The 19,467-nt window shown below is 32.2% G+C and overlaps 1 protein-coding gene across 4 annotated transcripts in view; it reads right to left on the bottom strand.

Annotated features, from left to right (window-relative positions):
* PTPRK (protein tyrosine phosphatase receptor type K) overlaps window positions 1-19,467 on the bottom strand; it is a 524,091-nt gene that overhangs the window by 188,510 nt on the left and 316,114 nt on the right. For all 4 annotated transcript variants that reach the window (XM_054697815.1, XM_054697816.1, XM_054697814.1 and 1 more), the window contains exon 7: window positions 12,402-12,695. In XM_054697815.1, coding sequence (XP_054553790.1) covers window positions 12,402-12,695 — 294 coding nt within the window. The remainder of the gene's footprint in view (window positions 1-12,401; window positions 12,696-19,467) is intronic.

Genomic DNA, 19,467 nt, shown 5'->3' on the forward strand with positions numbered 1-19,467 from the left:
GTGAAAGAAGACGGAAGCACAGTAAACAGACTTCAGTTTACTTGAAGTTCACTTAGGATCGGCTGGTAAAACCAACACTGACTCTTTTTAGGAAACTTAAAATGCAGGTACTGGTGCCACAATATGACAAACTAATTTGTCTTTATAAAGCATATACTGAACATGTTCAACGTATGTGTATAAATAAAACCATCATTATATACATCAAAGTTGTTTCTGTGTGAAAACATTGTTTCACTAGCCTGAATAGCTCATATAAGATCCTACTGCATACAGTAAAAACCAACTTCCCAAAGATGATCATTTTTAAAAGTGGATCAATGACACTAACTTGAATTTCTAATTCAAAGGAATCACAGCATACCCAAACTCTGGCACCATAAAAAATGGTGATGATAACCGCCTATGTGTATCCTGAGGTCTCCCCTCCCTATTGAACTGTGGACACATGAATATAATTGCCTTCCCAATATCTTATTTGTTAAACTAAACATAGCAACTTCCTTTTAAACACTTCCCCTAATGTTTGAAACCTTTCAAGTTAAAACCTGTCCCTACACTTTAATTTTTCAAGCCTAAATTCACTTCCAATGTCACAAAACTCTGATTGCACCTCTCAAATCTCTTTCAACTCTGCCTCTTCATTGGAATTCTTATCTCTACTGCTTCAGTTCAAGCACTGATCAATTTTTGCTTAGACTGATGTAGCAGCCTTCTAATCTCCCTGAAATCTCCTCTCAATCCTCTTCCTAAACTACCACTAGAGAATTATTTTGAAAGAAGAAATCATTCTAAACATTCTAATGAAAAACTTTCAAACTAATAATTACTAAAAATAGCTATTGCACAAAATATATTAATGAATTATTAAAAAAGTAAGATGGGCTGGTGGATAGATATGTGAAATTGCAAATATAGTGTAAGGTAAATTATATTGGTGAATAAATGGATGTTCACTGTATAATACTTTGCTCTATATTTATTTTTTAAAATATTACAGAAGTTGTTTTTGATGAAATAACTTACAATGCTGTGATGGCTAATATTTACTATGGGCTTCTTAGGTATTAATTAAGAACTTTTCATGAATTATCATCAGTGGTGTGAAGGAAAATGTTACATGTTAACATGTTTTAGGCTCCAAAATAAAAGAAAAGGTGTTAAGGAGAAAAAAAAAATAACCTGTGTTTCAGCATTTGCCTATTTCCATGCTGTCATATTCTCACAGTTTTAAGCTTCCCAGGACAGAATAAGAAAGAGATAAACATTGTTATATTATTACAAAGTATATCCAACATACATGTAATATATATATAAATTGCCTCACAAATATAATGGTTCAATATATTAAAATAATTAGGAAGTTTTATGTATGCATCACTTTAAAAAAATACATAATTGATAAATATTAAGTCTGCATAATTTACAGTTTAATAATATTTAATAACTAACTTCCAGATTCCTGAAAATTTAATGATCTATTTTAAGCGTAGCATAATCCTGCTTATCACAAGTACCAAACTGAGCCGGTTCAATCATTACAGATGAAGAGATGGAACATTAGCCCAGTACTATAGAGTAGAACAAGATTTGAACCTACATTTTACTGACTCATGAACCTTACTTAATAACTTCCAATTCTAATGTTTTGGTGCTTGATAAAATTCTAGTTATATTTCAAGGCTCCTTAGTGCTCCCATAGAATGGATAGCTCATGTATAAGACTGCTTATTGGACTAGTTATTTAACTCCTTGTCTATCTCCAAGCCTCTGTAGGCAGCTTATCACAGAAATGTGCTCAAGCAGCCTGGATTTGCATCCCAGAGTTTAACTCAGTGCTTGATATAAATAATCAACACACATGGACAACTATGAGCAAGATTCCCTAGATTTTGAGCGGCTACAGAGTAAAGTTTTCCTCTTAGAATACCTGACACTAAAGATACTTATGTAAAAGAAAACAAGTAAATGCAGTATGAAGGACAGTCTTGGCTTCAGCAATCAAATACCTGTTTGATACTAACTAAATCACTTCATTACTCATCAGGTATTCAGAATGGTGATAAATGGGAAAGATGGTCTTGATTAATTATAAAGTACTTTCTCACCCTAAAACTGCATGACTGCTTGAAAGTCCTTCCTGGTACTACCAGTAATATGAATTGATATAAACCTAAGTTTAATTTTATAGGGTATGTCAAGAATGTCATGCAGAAAAAAAATAAATATGCATAATCCTCATTGTGGCACATACAATAGTCAATTATGCAACTAGTCCAAACTCTTTGTGCTATAAGAATGGTTAAGGAAATTCTAGTATATCCATTCAATAAAATATTAGGCAATCATTAAAGATGAGAAAAAATAGGAAATGTGTTGATATGATGGCAAGTAAAATATGCAGAATGTTAAGTTCTATATACCTTAAAAACCCACAATTTATAAAAAGCCATAGGTATAGAAAAAATACTGCACTGACGAAAATATCAATAGCTACACAAACATTGTAGCATTTTAAGTGTTTTTCAAAAATTCTACTAATAAAATTTAGCGTAATGCTTTACCACATATAATTTAAAAATAACTATTTGTATGTACAAATTTGACACAGTCTTTACAGAATCTGGAACTTCCAGAAAGGAACATTGAAAAAAAAAATAAACTTAGGAACAGTGCATTTCTTTCCCTAAGCATAGTGGAGCTATTCGAGAGCAATTACAGACACAATGCACGCAAAAAATATGCTGCAGAACTCACCAGAGGAGAGAAAGGGAAAACAAGTTAAGGGACTCCGAAATAATTCTGCTTTAGTATTACTCAGTAAAATAATTCTTAAGGTAGTTTCCAGCTTCCTAAAATGGATTGCAAAATTGTAAAAGAAATCTTAAATAGGTTTAATTAAGCAGAAAAATCGAATATTAGTTTACTTCAATGAGCTGCTCTTTTCCCAAAGTAATTGGTTCATTGATTGAGGTTAGCCTTGAAAAATGAGTTGTTTTAATTGGTGGAGAGTTAGCAAGAAGTGAAGAGGAAGTAGAAGTTATGGATAGCCAAAATCAGCTGGAAGGAGGATTCAAAGAAAAGCTTCCTTCCCTTTCGCTTCTAAAATAAAGCAGAGTTGTGTATTCTACTGATGTAAGTTATGCGAAATGTCAATATGGGGGAAAAAATCATGTGAGTGAAATTAAATAAAATGCTGCATCAGTTCCTACATTGTCATTTGTTGGAAAGGAATCTACATGTCAACTAAGATACCTGCTAGTTTTACTTTCGTAAACAAAGAGAAATGAGAATTTCTCTTCTTCTCAACTATATACCCAAATGTACCATGCCTGGTAGGAATTCAAAATTCATTGACTAAGTCATCAAGGAAAACAGGACTACTGGACTAATCCATTAAATCCATATTAATAATCTCATTTAAAAAGACTGTTTTTGTTTAAAAAGGACAAAGTTTTATATCTACAGACTACTGCATTTCATGATGTCACATCAAGGGTTCATCATCCTGTTGAAAGAAAAGCTATTACTATCATCTTTTATAGTTCTTAAATTACCAGTGGGTTCCAATATACTTATCCAAAAATCACAAAATCAACAATATATTAATTGGGTTTTTTTTTTTTTAATAGAGGCATGTTTTTATTTATTTATTTATTTATTTATTTATTTATTCATTTGTTTGTTTTGTTTATACATGCACTGGGTACAGTCAGAAGCGCGGGAGGGTGAGAGAATTCACCAGAGCCAGAGCGGGGAGCAGAGCAGGCAGAAGGACCGAAGTACACTGCTGAGGGGAGCAGCGGGCGGCAGGAAGGGTCTGCGCGCCATGCGGGACCCTCCTCCGGTGGCTGGGGAGCAGCCGGGGATCGAACCGGCGCTGCAGAGGCTGCTGGCAGCTTCGCAACCCAGCGCTCAACCGCTGCGCCACCGGGGAGGCCCTATATTAATTGGGTTTTATGTGATATTAGGCTTTTCTCAAAAGCAGTGTGTTTTAAAATGTCATCATAAAAACTATACAATAGCAATTTAAGATAGTATTTCTGGTATTAAACTTAAGCCTTATCAAATATAATTGCCATTTATATTTCAAAACTAGACATCCATTCATATACTTACTGCAATGTCTATCTTAGAGGAGGAAGATTAGCAAAGGAAGACATTATCTAAAGAAAAAGAATTAGTGATGTCCCATAAATGTTACTCTCAACCTTGAATCAGCATTTCAGGGACTCTTAACTTAAAGGAATATAAATATAAATTTATATTAATAAATATAAATTAAATCAATAATATAAATATAAATTGGCACCAATATTATTTATCTTATTGTTAAAGGGAAAACCTAAAATATGTATGTGTGCATATACAAACACATACATACATATGTATGTATGTGTATGTATATATACTCACACTTACAAAATGTTTTGAATACAAATTACCACAGATCCACATACAACATTAGTTCAAAATATATGATGGTTGTATACTTTGAGAGGTGGATAGCTAAGGTAGAATGTAGTAGCAGTTTGAAAATAAAGAGGTAAAAATAATTATATTCTACTTGATTATTTTTCCTTTATTGTGACAGACTATATAGAAATGGGCAACAGTAACAAAACCAAAGAATGAAAGAAGAGTTGTATAAACTCAAAACTTAATCAGACGATTTTGATGAGACAACAAAAATGGACATTACTCAATAATTTCTAGACCACATCATATGTAGTAACAGCTGAATTTACACAGATCTTACTTAGGGTGACATTAAAGACATGAATTTCTGCACTTTCATGTTCATATTCTATTGTGTTCACCCAATATAACTTACACTCATGATTGGAATTCACACATTTATTTCTTTCCTTTGACTCTGTTTTTTCCCCTCTGCATTTTATATACTGGTTGGGGAAGAAGAAAGAGGATGACAAGTCATCACTATATCAAGTATTATTTATAATAGGCCATTTTTGTAGGAAGGCAGTAAAGACCAGGAAGTGAGATACTAAGCTGATGATCCCATCTTCAGAATTAATTAAGTCAAATTAAATGATAAAAATAGCAAGCTACATCATTACAAAGTCAATTTTTTTTCCAGCCAGTAAAATACAGAGTGACCAATATTCTCCAAAAATGCTAATTATAACTAGGAAAGGTCTGAATAAGTGAGTCCAAAAATAATTATTAAGATGTATCCCTCCTGCCTGAGAAAATACGACAACATTTTTTTGTTGTTGTTTATTCTTGACCAGAGTCCAATTTAGGAATATGCCTTCTTATTCCAAAGCAAAGAAAATAAATTAAAATGAGGAAATAAACAAGGAGTAAAAAAAAGCAGAGGTAGATTCTCTGGGTAAAAAAGAAAATCAAAAGCAAGTCTGCACAAGTGTGACCACAAAAGCACCAACAAAGAGAGGTCTGAAGCAGACAAGCTGAGTCTCTTGAGTCTGTGTGCATAATTAATACATCTCAAAGTCTGATCTGTGGATTTGTAATTTTTTAGTTCTACCTAGGGCATTTTCTTCTACAGTCAACCTTCTGTTTTTAATATATCATTTTAGCTTTACTTCTACTTCCTAATATCAAATACAAGAGCTAGAACTGGAGGGGAAATCCAGGACATCTCATTGGACTGATAAGCATCACTGAAATCATTTCCACATGTCAACTTTATTATATAAGTAAAATTCAATAAAAGCAAATGAAGTCAATAAAAAGAGTTTAATGGTGCTAGTAATAGACTCAGCATGTGGTAGAGAACTATGGATAAATAAATACAGTGTAATTTTCACTGGTCACTAAATGCTTTTTAGGAATAAGGTAAGTCAGACAATTTTAAGCAGAAAGCAACTCAACTCCCTTAGTTATTAACTAATGATGTATCCTACAAGGAAAGAGACCAGGACTGCAGATATAGTTACCTGTACATCTGCTGTCTGTGGTTAAATATATATATATATATATATATATATATATGTATGTATATATGGAAAGAAAATTTCTTATTTGGTGGACTTTTATGACTCTTAAACTGGCATCGCTTGCATGTATGTATGTATGTGGGTATGTATTCTCTCTGAAAGTGCAAAATAACAATTCTATAATTTATGGGCTATACAGAATTAAAACCAACCAAACAAATTGTTTTAGTAATTTAAATAAGCTGTGAATTATATTTTCCATTCAATACCTCCATCTGTGCATACAGTTTCACTATATTTTGGGAGAAAGTAAGAAACAAGGCAAATCATACTTATGGTCACTACAGGCTGCACATAGTTTTGTATATTATTTCAGAATTAAGGAATCAGGGATTTTGGTGAGACACTATCCCTCTCATCACTAGATTTCCAGAGCACTTTTTATTATTATAGCACTGATTATGTTTATATTTTGATTACGGTGCTAACACTAGTCTGTCAGTTCCTGAAGAGTAGAAATCCTATCTTATTATTGGTGTATCTCCTGCAGTCTTAAGTATGACAATCTATGCAACTTTGATTCAATAAAATTGATGAAATAATCTTGTTTAATTCACATTAGCTCTTAAATTTCTCTCTAATCTCTCGTAATTTTCTTCATTAAAATGATGGCTTATATTACAGATTTTGCATGTAAATTAATGACAGCAGGTAACTGATATATTTGAAAATGAATTAGGTTATCTATAAAAAGCCTAAAATGGCTTTGGCAAAAGGAATTTCCTTGATTACTAGGAATGAGAATATTTTCCAGGAATTCATAAATTTCCTGTTTCTGATCTAAAGTGACAGAAACTTGCTATAGTTTGAAGTTTGTAGATAGCAATTTTTTATTTATTTCAAGAATGTTCTTATGGTCTCTCTTTCGTCAGTCTTTTCTTAACTCTTACTCATCTTCCAGAGAGATGGGATGATCTTTCTAGAAGCAAATCTAGTAGTTGGTCAGCTTCTTAAAACAACAGAATAACAGTTTGATCTTGTTAGATAGAGCCTCTTTCTACTCGCCAGCCCAGATGCTGTATCAGCCCAGAGTTAATCAGGACTCCATATATTTTCAGAACCCAAAAGACATCAATAAAATACAATGTATAAAAACAATATAAACAGACAGCAATGTTTATAAAAATGTTACCTCAAGGATATATATACTTATAAACAAAAGAATATTAATTTTTAAAAATACAAATAGTATAAGCATGGGGTCCTTTTGTTTTTCAAATTATTTTACACTTTTTTGACTTAAAAAATTAATGGCAAATTTTAAGATTCTGTTCAAAAGCATCATTTCCTGGTGACAATTTCTCTGAAAATGTCCCTTGAAGAACAACTTATTCTTCTAAATTCATATTACTTTACATTTTATTCTTTGTTTATAAGTCTGTCCCTGGTGACTATTATGTGTTTGAGTGTAATGCATTGCTTGTATAACTTTTAAGACCCTGTACTTAAACCTGTGTGTGCTATTATTATGAGAGAAACAAAAGTTTTTCAGAATAAATGTCTTTAAAAAGATTCTTTACAGAATTTGAAAAACAAAATCAGTTTATTATTCACTAAAAAAGATCTAAAAAGGAAGAAAATTTAACTGTTTTTATTACTTTTTATAAGATTTTTGATACTTTTTTATAGGTATATTCTGTGTAAAATATCATCTTTTAAAATTCCTGTTAAAGACGATACATGAAATACTATATACCAAAAGCCAACATCTTAAAAGTTGGAAAAAAGCCACATAAAGGCCAATAAAAAATTAATGGCTTTCAAAATATTTTAAATAAGCATTGAGCTGAGCCTTCAATTTACATCTTAAACTTAGAGTCTTTATTTAATACATCATCCTCACAGTGTTAAACACATCAATCCATAGAAGACTTGTCTGTATTGTTTTAACCTCTAGGCTGTTTCAATGTTAACTAGTTTTTCTGACTGATAACTATCTTATACCACACTAAAAATCAATATGATTCCATTTTTTGATGAAAGTGCAGCAAAAAAAGCCAAATTTTAATTCCTGACCTTGTGGTTTCTGGCATTTGCATGAGTAGTTTTAATTTTTTTTCCCCCTACTCTGGATTTTGGAAAGAAAAAAATTGCATTTTTAGTAAATGTTTACATTTAAAATGACACTCTCCTGTTCAATGCTTCATACATCTATATGTTTCACTGAAAATTGCCAAGAACACTGAACTTCAATAGAAGAATATAGAATATTTTTCCCAATTGTATAAATATATTATGTTCTGGACACCCTGAACTATTGACCTGCCCTATGAGGAAGATTCTGCTAAAAAACCAGTTAATCATGAAGCACTGTTACAATGGTTTACCCAGAAGCAGCAGGCAATTTAAAGAGCAATTTTAACGTGCAATTGCCAAAGCATTCAATGCAGACAGTTTCTGATGATGGCATATTTTATTTCCATTTAATAAGAGAAACTGAATTTCTTAGCTTCAATGCCAGATGGTATACCCATAGGAAATAAGACACATGGCAAAAAAAAAAAAAAAAAAGAAAGAAAAAAAGAATAAAGAACAAAGGAAAAAAAAAAACACACACAAGCATACTTCCTTTGATTGATCAATGGAGTATTTGAATTATTTTGCATTTAAGACAACTTCATACTTATATCTTTTTTAAAATTTATAAAATACCTGAAAAAGCATTGTGTGGACAATAGTATGGGTCAGGCTCTAAGCTAACAGTGAAATAATCATGGCACTCAAGTGCATGGAGAGGCATGAGTCAAGCGTAGGTGGCAACAGTCACCAGAGGCTGTAATTACTACCTCTTCTAACTTTGAGAGACCCTGAAACAAGCAAATTGCACTAACTAAATGATTTCAATGTACTTCACAAAGAAAACAAAAAATAGCTTTGGCAACTAGGCAGGACATTTTCAAAAACGGACAAAGTAAAACAGTTTTTATATTTCTTAACTATTTATAATAATTCAAACTGCACATATTTCAGTGTTAAGTATCAACTGTGCTTCCAATAAAAGTGAAATTGCAAATGTTAAGCTATGTTTTCTCAGGGAGTGCATTACCCATGTAGATACTGTTAAAAATACCTCACAGATTTTACCTGTTGTATTTTTACTAATTTATGCTATACTACCATAGAAGGGGGGAAAAAGTCTGACTTTCCAAGAACCACAAAATTAGTTTGAATCCCAGATACCTTATCATCTGACTTTACATGAGTCACCTGAATCTTAGGCTCACCAGACATAAAACTGGGATAAAAAGATGGAACTAGTATGAAAATAAAATATCAAGATTCATTTCATATATGATTATGATTATAAAGCAACAGTTGTTAATCTGTGATATACAAAAATAAGAATTTTTAAGAGGCATAAAGTAATCATAATTACTTTCTATTTGCAAGAAATTCATCAGAGATTGATACCAGACAGAGAGATACACATATAAATGTAGCTAAGTTTTTATACTTATTTTTAAGGTCTACTGGTGACCCAACATACAGTTTCTTTTAAAAGACCCACTTTATGCCAATAATATGCAACTAGATGATATTAAAGGGCAAAAACTACAAAAACAGTGTGGCATTCTCCCAATTAATGGAATTGTCTGTAGAACTAAAATTCAAGGCTTGTCCAAATAATGGAATTAGATGGGAACTTCCCAAGGTTATGTGGGGTGAGGAAGGACTCTCAAAGCAATCAATTTCACTGGATTATGTAGAAATTTTAGGTTTTTGAAAAATGTACTAAATATTATAGCATAAGTTTTGCTTTATTTTGTTGCTACAAGATGGCAAATTGAGGTTAGTGATGGTGCTGATAAAGCCTGAAAAATCTCAAATTAGGGAAAAAGGATGTGGACCTTGAACAGAGGAAGTACAGAGATATCATAATTTAAACCAATACTGAATCTCTAATTAAGATATACAATGTATATTTGTTATATTAAATTACTACCTTTTAGAGATTTTTAAAAATTGACACTATATACATTTTTTAATTGTCTTTTTTTATTTAAATTTTATTTTTATATTCCCCATACAATTACAACCCCTTATTTTGATCCCAATCCCTCCTTTCCCCGCCCCCCACCCTCCACAGAGTGTCTCTGGTTCATAGTTGTTCGTTGATTTTGATATTTTCTTTCTTACAGTTATTCTTTTTTCCTGGTCCCTTATTTAAGTTTTCTAGATTCCTGCTACGAGTGAGACACTATATACACTTCCATAAGCTTTCCCTCCTCCTTTTCTCCTTTTGTAATAATAGATCAAGATTATTAGATATTCCTAATAAAACAGTAACCACAGTCAATCCCAAATTACAATGCACTTGAAAATCAAGTATATAAGCATGTCTTTTTAACCATAAAAACTATATTAAACATACCTTATGAGAACAAATTAATAAAAATACAAAAGAAACTTATATGAAAAATAGTTTTAACAACAAACATTATAGAGTTAGAAGTAAAACTACAAGTGGGAGCTTGAAATGATTTTATATCACTTAGCACACAAATTAAATGTTTCTCAAATAAAGAACCAGGAAAAAAGGACCAATATAATTCGAAAATGTCAGGACATTTATAAATTTAAAAACAGCTTTGAGTGTAAGTTATTTTTACTCAATCCCCTCCCACAAACATAAGGTTATTCTCAAAATAAAATACCTTTAAGCACTTTATATTCATATTTTTACTTAGTACAGTTCAATATGCATTCTTGAACATAAGTTTTCAATAGGGAGAAATCAATGATAATTAACATATTGTTTTCACCAACTTTATACAGCCTGGCTAGATTTAAAACATAATTTTATTTACTGCAATTTCCACTGGCCCTCACACTAATGACAAATTTCAAATAATTCCCAGGCTAAAAAAAAATTACATTATACTAACAACACTGTGTGTGGTGCTGCTAACTTTTAATGGTCTATTTTGATGAAATTAAAAATAAGAAGCCAAGCAAGATGTTTAAAAGAAATTTGGGGACAGGAAGTCAAGAGGAAGACCACTGGAATAATAAATTGACATTTTAATTTGTATAAAATTATCTACATTAAGAGTAAGGGGAAAGGTAGTCTCCTTAAAGTCTCCTTAAATTATTTCTCTGACTAGTTGAGGTGGTGAACTTCTCTTTTTTCTCCAATAAGTAGTTATTATGTTAACACATAAGAAAGAAATAAACAGTATAGAAAATTTGGAAAGCAACTTGTATGACTTAGGCTTAGGCAGGGAGACTTATCTGGCTGGTTTTCACTCACAGGATAAATGTATGATACCAAATGGCAAGTTAGTGTATTCTATTGTCAGACTAATGATTCTAGACTAATGATTTCCACTACTAACGTTCTAGTAGTGGGAATCTCTCAATATCAATATATAAAAATACACTAACATATAAAATCTAAAAGATAAAAACAGAACGAGTTTAAAAAATATTTAAGGATGAGTGTGTATCAGGAAATTGAACAGGTTTGCTTGGATTTCAGGCCAGCATTTTTGGTGTGTAGTACCAGAATGTTGTAAACGCTAAAGAGATATTCAAGAAACAAATATTATAGGTATTTACATTTTCATATATACCCACAGTATTAGTTTTCAATTTTCAGAACATAAATCATTAAATGTTCAAGAGGCAGAGATACATGTACTTACGCAGCAGGTGTTTTAACATAATGCTGGATGGATTAAAAACGTCCTTTTAACTAAAAATTAAACCATTTCAAGAATAACTTAGATGATTAAATTTTTCAGTGCATTTAATAAATAGCTAACACTTTCTCCCATTATAACAATATGGAACATTAAGAATATAGCATGTATATTTCTACCTTTTTTTATTTTACTTTTTATTCTTTTTCAGCCTTTTTTCTCATAAGCTGGTTATTGTTACCATTGTGTTTTAGGCATGGGGAAGGCAATAATAAAACCTTAAGAATATAAAGAAAGTCTATTTTTACAGCATGTTATCAATAGTTGTGTTAATCTTCACAACAGGTTATTTTCAACAGCAGTTATGTCCCTAACGCATAACATATGGCCTCTGCACTAACTATACCAAAATTATTGAAGATGACAATTTACACATAGTAGAAGGGTATTCAACTTTTGCTTAAACTGCAAGGGTTTTCTCTCTAGGTAGTACTTTCAAATGTATCTATCAGAGATTTTTGACTGAACACAAGCAGACTGAGCAAAATTACTGTGCAAGAAAATATTGGATCCAAAATCTTAAATAATGACAGAAACAAACCACTTTAAGTCAGTCAAATTAAGACATAATCTAGATGATAACTTACCAAATTCACTGAACTCCTAGAATAGTGTTTGTTATATCACAAATAACAGAACGTATAATGTTGTTAATACATCATGTCTTAGGATTAGATTTCTTCAAAAAATAGAACAGTGTGCTATTCAATCCTACCTGCACATTTGGTTCTGGTGATAAGCGGAGGTCCAGGGAGCCCTGTCCCACCTTCACCGGGTCTGGTAAGTAGAACACGGATCTCATATTCTGTATCTGGATCTAAATGCCATAATTTGTAAGTTGGAGCATTGACTGCATGGGTTTCTGTCCAGGACCCTGATGTCATCCGGTATTCCACTTCTTTCAGGATGATAGGGCCATCACCGATGATGGAGTTGGCATTTAACTGAATCAGCAAATATGTAGGTCCCACGCCAAGCAGCTGGGGAGGGGCAATGGGTCTCGGTGGTTCTAGGAGAGATAAATGTAATATATAATTAAATTTTCAATTATATATAATGAAAGAATTATTTACAAAATAACAAATTTACATATTATGTACATAATAAATATTTATTTAAAAAATAGGACATGATTGGTCTGAGAACTGTTCTTTTAAAGAGCAAATACATCTGAATCACATACACTGCAAGATTACCTCAATAAAAACATAGAACAATTAAAATATAGGAAACAATTTTAAGTAAATAAATAAATGTAGCTTTGATGTGGGTAAGGTATTCAAAGATTAAGAATTAGAACAAGAATGGCCTAAATTACAAATCTTGGCTGTGGAGTCAGGTGAATTGTAAATGAACCCTATTTCTGGCACTTTTGGGCTGGTGAGATCTCTGTGCCTCGGTTTCTTCATTTGTAAAGTAAGAACAAAAACAGTGTTAAAGGGTTGCTATCAAGATTAATGAGCAAATACTTTCATAGATGAGATAAGACCCTTTGCCACAAGTTTTATTAAAAACATGCTTCTCCAATATTGACTCTACATGGAGATTATCTCTCCCTCATCTTAAAAACAAGAGACTTAGGGCCTCCCTGATAGTGCAAGGGGTTAAATCTCAGCACTATGAAGCTATCCCAGGCGCTGCAACATGAATTTGATGCCTGGCCAGGGAGCTACCCACAAGTCTCAGGAGCTCTCTTCTGTCTTGCCCACTGCTCCCCTCAGCAGGGTATTTCAGTCAGTCTGCCTGTTCTGTTCCCCACTTTGCCTCTGGTGAATCCTTTTACCCCCTTCCCCCACCTTCCCAGCACCTCTGGCCTGTACCCCAGTTCTTATATGCATAAATAAATAAATCTTTAAATAAACAAACAAAAAACACCAAGAGGCTTTGGTCTTTGGACTCCCAGTTCTACTGCCATCCACTACCTGCCATTAAGTAAAATAAAGAAGATAAACAAAATGGAAAATCTGAAAGAGAAGAATAAGTCTCCAGAGACCAATCTAAATTTCAAAGAATTTGGGCCTCCCCGGTGGCAAAGCAGTTGAGTGCTGGGTTGTGAAGCTGCCTGCAGCCTCTGCAGCGCTGGTTCCATCCCCAACCACCCAGTGAGGGTCCCACATGGCTTGCAGACCTCTCCTGCCACCCGCTGGTCCCCTCAGCAGTGTATTTCGTCAGTCTGCCTGCTCTGCTCTCCACTCTGACTCTGGTGAATTCTCTCACCTTCCCGTGCTTCTGACTGTACCCAGTGCTTGTATAAATAAATAAATTTAAAAAAAAAAAGAAAAAGAAAAACACCTTGTAAAAAAAAAAATCAAAGAATTAGAAGATCTAACAAAGATTTTAGAATAACTATCATGTGGAAATTCAATAAAGTCCAAGAATCTCAATTAAACATCGAAAGGTAGGTTTAGGATTTCAGAAAAGATATTCAGGAGCAGAATGAGCTCTTCATCAAAGAGAGTGATATGAGAGAGAGAGAGAGAGAGAGAGAGAGAGAGAGAGAGAGAGAGAGAGAGAGAGAATGAGTATGAGAATGAAGACAAACATGAAAAGTACAGTAAGGCTGAAGCTTGAACAGGAAAATAGAATATAAAGATGTACAAATGGACCAAGGTAGAGGACTTTCAGTGCCTTGGTGTTGGTGTGGTGGTGACATATAGTTACGATTCTATACCTACCTCTAAATCATATACAGTGCTATAAATCAATGTTACCAGGTTAAAAAATCATTTTTAGTTTCTTAAAAATATATAAATGACTTAAATGAAAGAGGACAGAGTAATAAGATTTAAGAAAATGAAGAAATGATATGAGAAGAGTCAGACTCCTCTAGAAGAGAAAACATAAGGATAATGAATATCCTACGAGGTGAATTGAACAGAGACCACAAGACCTGCCTCACAAGAAATGATGAAGGGAGTTCTTCTATATGAAAAGAAAAAGCAAAAGTACACAAAGTCTTGAGCAAGGTATAAATTATAATACAAAATCAGAAACAAGTAAAATAATGTGAATCAATAAAAAATATATGAAAAGGACAGAATCTGTAAGTCAAATAATAATGAGTTGATACCAGTATGAGAAAGACTATTTCAAACACAGAAAATGTGATATAATCCTCATGGTAACCTACCCCCAGATACAAATCTGAAACAGAGAAAACTTAGAAGAAAAAAAAATGAAGAATCAGAGATCACCATGAAGGAAAACCAAACAAATGAAAAGGCAGATAGAAAATCATGGAAAACAAAAGAACAGAAATATAAATGAGAAAAGAAGAGACAGAATGGCAGTAATTAAGCATCATTTATCAATAATCAACCTAAATGTGAATAGTCCTTACTCACTAATCGATGATTCAACTGGCTAGATGGACTGAAATAAGCAGATATAAGGACAAACAGATATTCATAATGAAAGGCTAATGCAAATTATTTCACATAAAGACAAACAGACACTCATAATGAAAGGCTACTGCAAATTATTTTATGGCAATAAGAGAAAAAAAGGACAAACTGTTATTCTTATCTGATAAGATATAACTGCTACTAAAATTTATGTGACTTGTGCAGGTGAACCTAACATGTAACACATATGCAACAATTATTAACCAACCAAAAACAAGGCAATGAAATTAACAAAATAATAGTAGTAAATATCAATTAACTCAATACATATCAATTAATACAATGTATAGATCATCCAGACAAAGAACAAATAAAGAGGGGTGAGAACCTATAGAATAACACTTATTTTTTTCTATCCAAAATCACATGAAAATATAAAAATACTCCCATCAATAATGGTCCATTATGGCAGCAGCTTTCAGCAGAACTACAGGAAGTTTTGTTTCCCCATGGTCACATTGAAAGCAAAAATAAAATTTAGTCTAAATGAGATAATATATGTGCTATGTAAACTATTTCATGTAGAATTATTTCTATGAAAAGTGGTTCCTAACATTAACTAAAAAATCTGTTCCTTACGGTTTGAAAATTGTTTCAATATATGGTTGAAAGTATACACAGGGTAAGCTTTTTCACATTTCATAGCTGACTTCAACTGAGAATTATTCACACAAAAAATTTTAAATAAAACCAAAAGAGATTAGAATTTTCATTTATCTGCTCAAGAAAGAGCTAGACATTTCATATCATTGAATTTTACCAACTAGTCTAACAACTTTTATATTTACAGTTTACAAAAGTTTGGGTAAGCAGAGAAGAGAAAGTTGATATATTTTCTAAAATTTAAGCTAAAATGAAACTGAGTAGAGAAATGAACATAATAGAAAAATGCAAATGTCTTCCCAGACTCTCTAAATGTTGCTGATATTTTAAGGAGCAGTCTGTATCTTGCAAATAGACAGAGTTGTCTCATATGTGCAATGTTTGTTTTCATTCCAGATGGTTCATATACTGACTAATTTAAGTGGGAAACTATGCTAAATTCATAGCTTTCAGCGGTTCTAATCCAGAGCAGCAATAATACCTCACTCACATTACAGCAAAATAGCAACCTGAAGCTGCCTGATATTTAATGATGAAACAATTTTTCAAGTGATTATAAATAACAAAACTTCAATAAGAAGTGAATGTAGGAGTATTGTGAAACCTAATATATTAAGGGTATAATGAATGTTAAATCTCTTCCATCAAATCTCTGCAGACCATTGCCATGGCAAAAAAGGAAGACAAGAGGCGAACATAGATGGGAGGGAGAGAAAGGAACTAGACAGCTATCTTAAAAAAAAAAACAAAAAACACACACACAAAAACCTCACAATATGGCAATCAACAAAAGAAACAGCAAACTAATTCTATCATGTCTATCTTTAAGGGAATTGCATGTGAAAGAAAACAAAATTACAGCCAGGAAATGTAGTTTCAAAAAATGAATACACTAATGTTATTTAACTTCTTGGCATTAAACATCACCATTGGTAATGTAGGCATTATTTTAAGAATTTTAAAAGTTCCTGTATTTCTAAATGTGTCATGAAGGGCTACATTTAATTCTATTTTGCTTTGTTTTTGTTTTTACCAGAGAGCATATGAATTTTAAAACTGAGTATTAATATTCAACACTAGTATTTTGTGGATATGAAGAACCATGTTTGATGTAATCAGCTTCTTGTCCTGCAGAAAGGCAACATTTCACTCTGAGCAGTTTTATGTGTGACTTTGCTGTGGTCATGCAAGCAAAAGGAGCAGTTCGGTAATCAAAGCAGTAGCTCAAACATGGAACTGCGGTAATGTTAAAAGAAACCTAGAAGCATATACATTGACTAACAGCATGATTATAAGAGGAAATCTAGCAGTAATGAGACTAATATACAGCTACATATTAAACATTTTATGCCAGAGGTAAAAAGTAGCCTCTGATTAGCATATGTATTTTGTTTTTAGGCCCCTGAGAATGAGGAGGATTATTTATAAAATCTCTATTCATTTCAATAAATTATGCATGAATTTTAATCAGTTAGCAAATGAACAAGTAATTGTTCTGCAGCAATATTAATATTCTTCATAACTTAATACACTATCAGACCCAGAGGTGTGGTGCAAATAAATCCCAATTGTACACCAGGTATCAACTGAAACATGCAATCCCCAAAATACAAGATAAACTTTGCCAATGCTACCAATTAACTTTTAATTAATGACTTACATTCATTATTCTAGAGCTAAACCTATTATAAAATCACAATTACACAAATTGCTATTTTAGTTTTTTATTTCAAGTAATTTAAAGGTCTTAAAATCAAGATATCATAACGAAAGTATATTCTCACTCAATTATTTCTACTACTATTGTTTTAAATGCTATTTCACAAACCTATGTGTCACTTATCAAAATTCAATTAATCAATAAAATGCAAAACCATAAACAGAGTCCATAAACCATAAAATGTAACAAAGTAAATAAACAAGGCAAATGACTTTTTTTTACTAAACTGTCAACTATCTCTCAATCCTATTTTCCTACAAATTACTTTATTTACAAGTCAAAGATGCTTTGGAAAAAACTATTATCAATATAACCCTCCCACTACAGAACAAGGCAAAAATAGGAAATTGATGTCCTACTGTTACTGTAAAAAATTGCCACAACATTGATGGCTTAAAAAAACAGAAACTTATACTCTCATGGTTCTGGAGATTACATGTTCAAAATCAGTATTATTGGGTTGAAATCAAGATGGCAGCAGGTCATGCAATTTCTTCCAAAGATAATAGGGAATATCAGGTTTTTGCCTCCCTCAATATCTGTTCACTGCTAGTATTGCTTGGCTTGTGGCCACATCACTTCTAATTCTATGCTACTGTACACACTATCTCGTTTCTCTATAGTCAAACATCTCTCTGCCTCTCACTTACAAGGACATTTGTGTTTGCATTTAGGGTCCACAGCAATAAAACAAACTGCCCTCTCCATCTCACAACCTTTAGCTTAATCACTCCTGCAATGATAATTTTTCCATGTAAGTTAATAGTTACACAATCCAGGTATTAACACCTGATATTTTGGGGGTCACTTTTCAGCCCGCAAGTGCTCTGATCTCATATTCCTCCTCCTGGGAGATATCACAGCTCTCCTTTTCTATTGTTGGTAGAAAGCTTGTGAGCAGAAAATACTAGGAAAGATTCCTAGCTAGATATAAAACAGTTGTAATTATAAAAGGGATAATAATTACCTACAATATATTACTTATATTTTTGGAAAAGAAAATAAAAATAGACATGATGAAAAATATTACTCAAAATGGGTACAGTAGCAAAAAATCCTTCTATCTAAAATAATGCAAAAATCAATATTAAAATACTTGCATTTTGAGATATATATTTTCTTCTGTGCTATACTTTGTTGATTTAAATGCAATGATTACATCAGAATCAATGCTAATCTATTTTTTAAATCATCCTTCTCATTAGAATTTTGATCCAGTTCCAATTAAATGAGAAAATACACTAGTTCATGCCCATGTGGTTTAATTTTCTTCCTCATCACCTACTGAATTCTGAAATGAAGAATGGGCAATAGGGACTGAGAACAGGAAGAATAACATCCATTTAGCAAATAATTCAAGGATTTATCACTGACCTTATATTAATTTTAAATGACTTTAAATCATGCCTTAAAAGGATAACAAGAGTTTAATAGTATTTGAGGGTTTTAAGAAATTTGAAATAGCACTGATGAATAGGAAAATGGCCTTCCCTCACAAGAGAAATGGAGAGCAAGCTATAGATAATCACGAGTACTTTCTTTGGGTAGTTAATATTATCTTTATGACAACATAATTTGTTTCATTTTTCCTTAGATATTAAAAAAGGTACATATTTCAAAAGTTTTAGATTTAACAATGTTTCTCCTACACCCACATTTTATGAAAAGTCAGATATAATTATGAGTGTGTTCATGGTTTTCACTATTTTCATTTTACTTCATATTTTCAGTCCTAAAAAATTCCTTATTCAGTCAAACACCTCCCGTTTCACCCTTCTTGCTACTGTCATGCAACTTTTGCATTATAACTTTTGCATCCATAAATTCTATTAATTATTGTTCAGATACATTAGTATGTTTTCACAATGTGCATTGATAGATTTTTAAATTAAATAATTTCATTTAATATACTGAAACCTTTGTAACTCAAAATGTCAATTGATAACTTCTTTCCTCAAATATCATTCAGATTCTTCACAAGCTTGATCTGGTCAAATAAAGGTAATGCAAACATCACAATATTCGCATGTTGTCAAACTGAGATTCCTATGCCA

Source organism: Talpa occidentalis, unplaced genomic scaffold, assembly GCF_014898055.3.
Source record: "Talpa occidentalis isolate TD23 unplaced genomic scaffold, MPIMG_talOcc4v2.1 talOcc4.2, whole genome shotgun sequence".
NCBI classification, from domain to species: domain Eukaryota; kingdom Metazoa; phylum Chordata; class Mammalia; order Eulipotyphla; family Talpidae; genus Talpa; species Talpa occidentalis.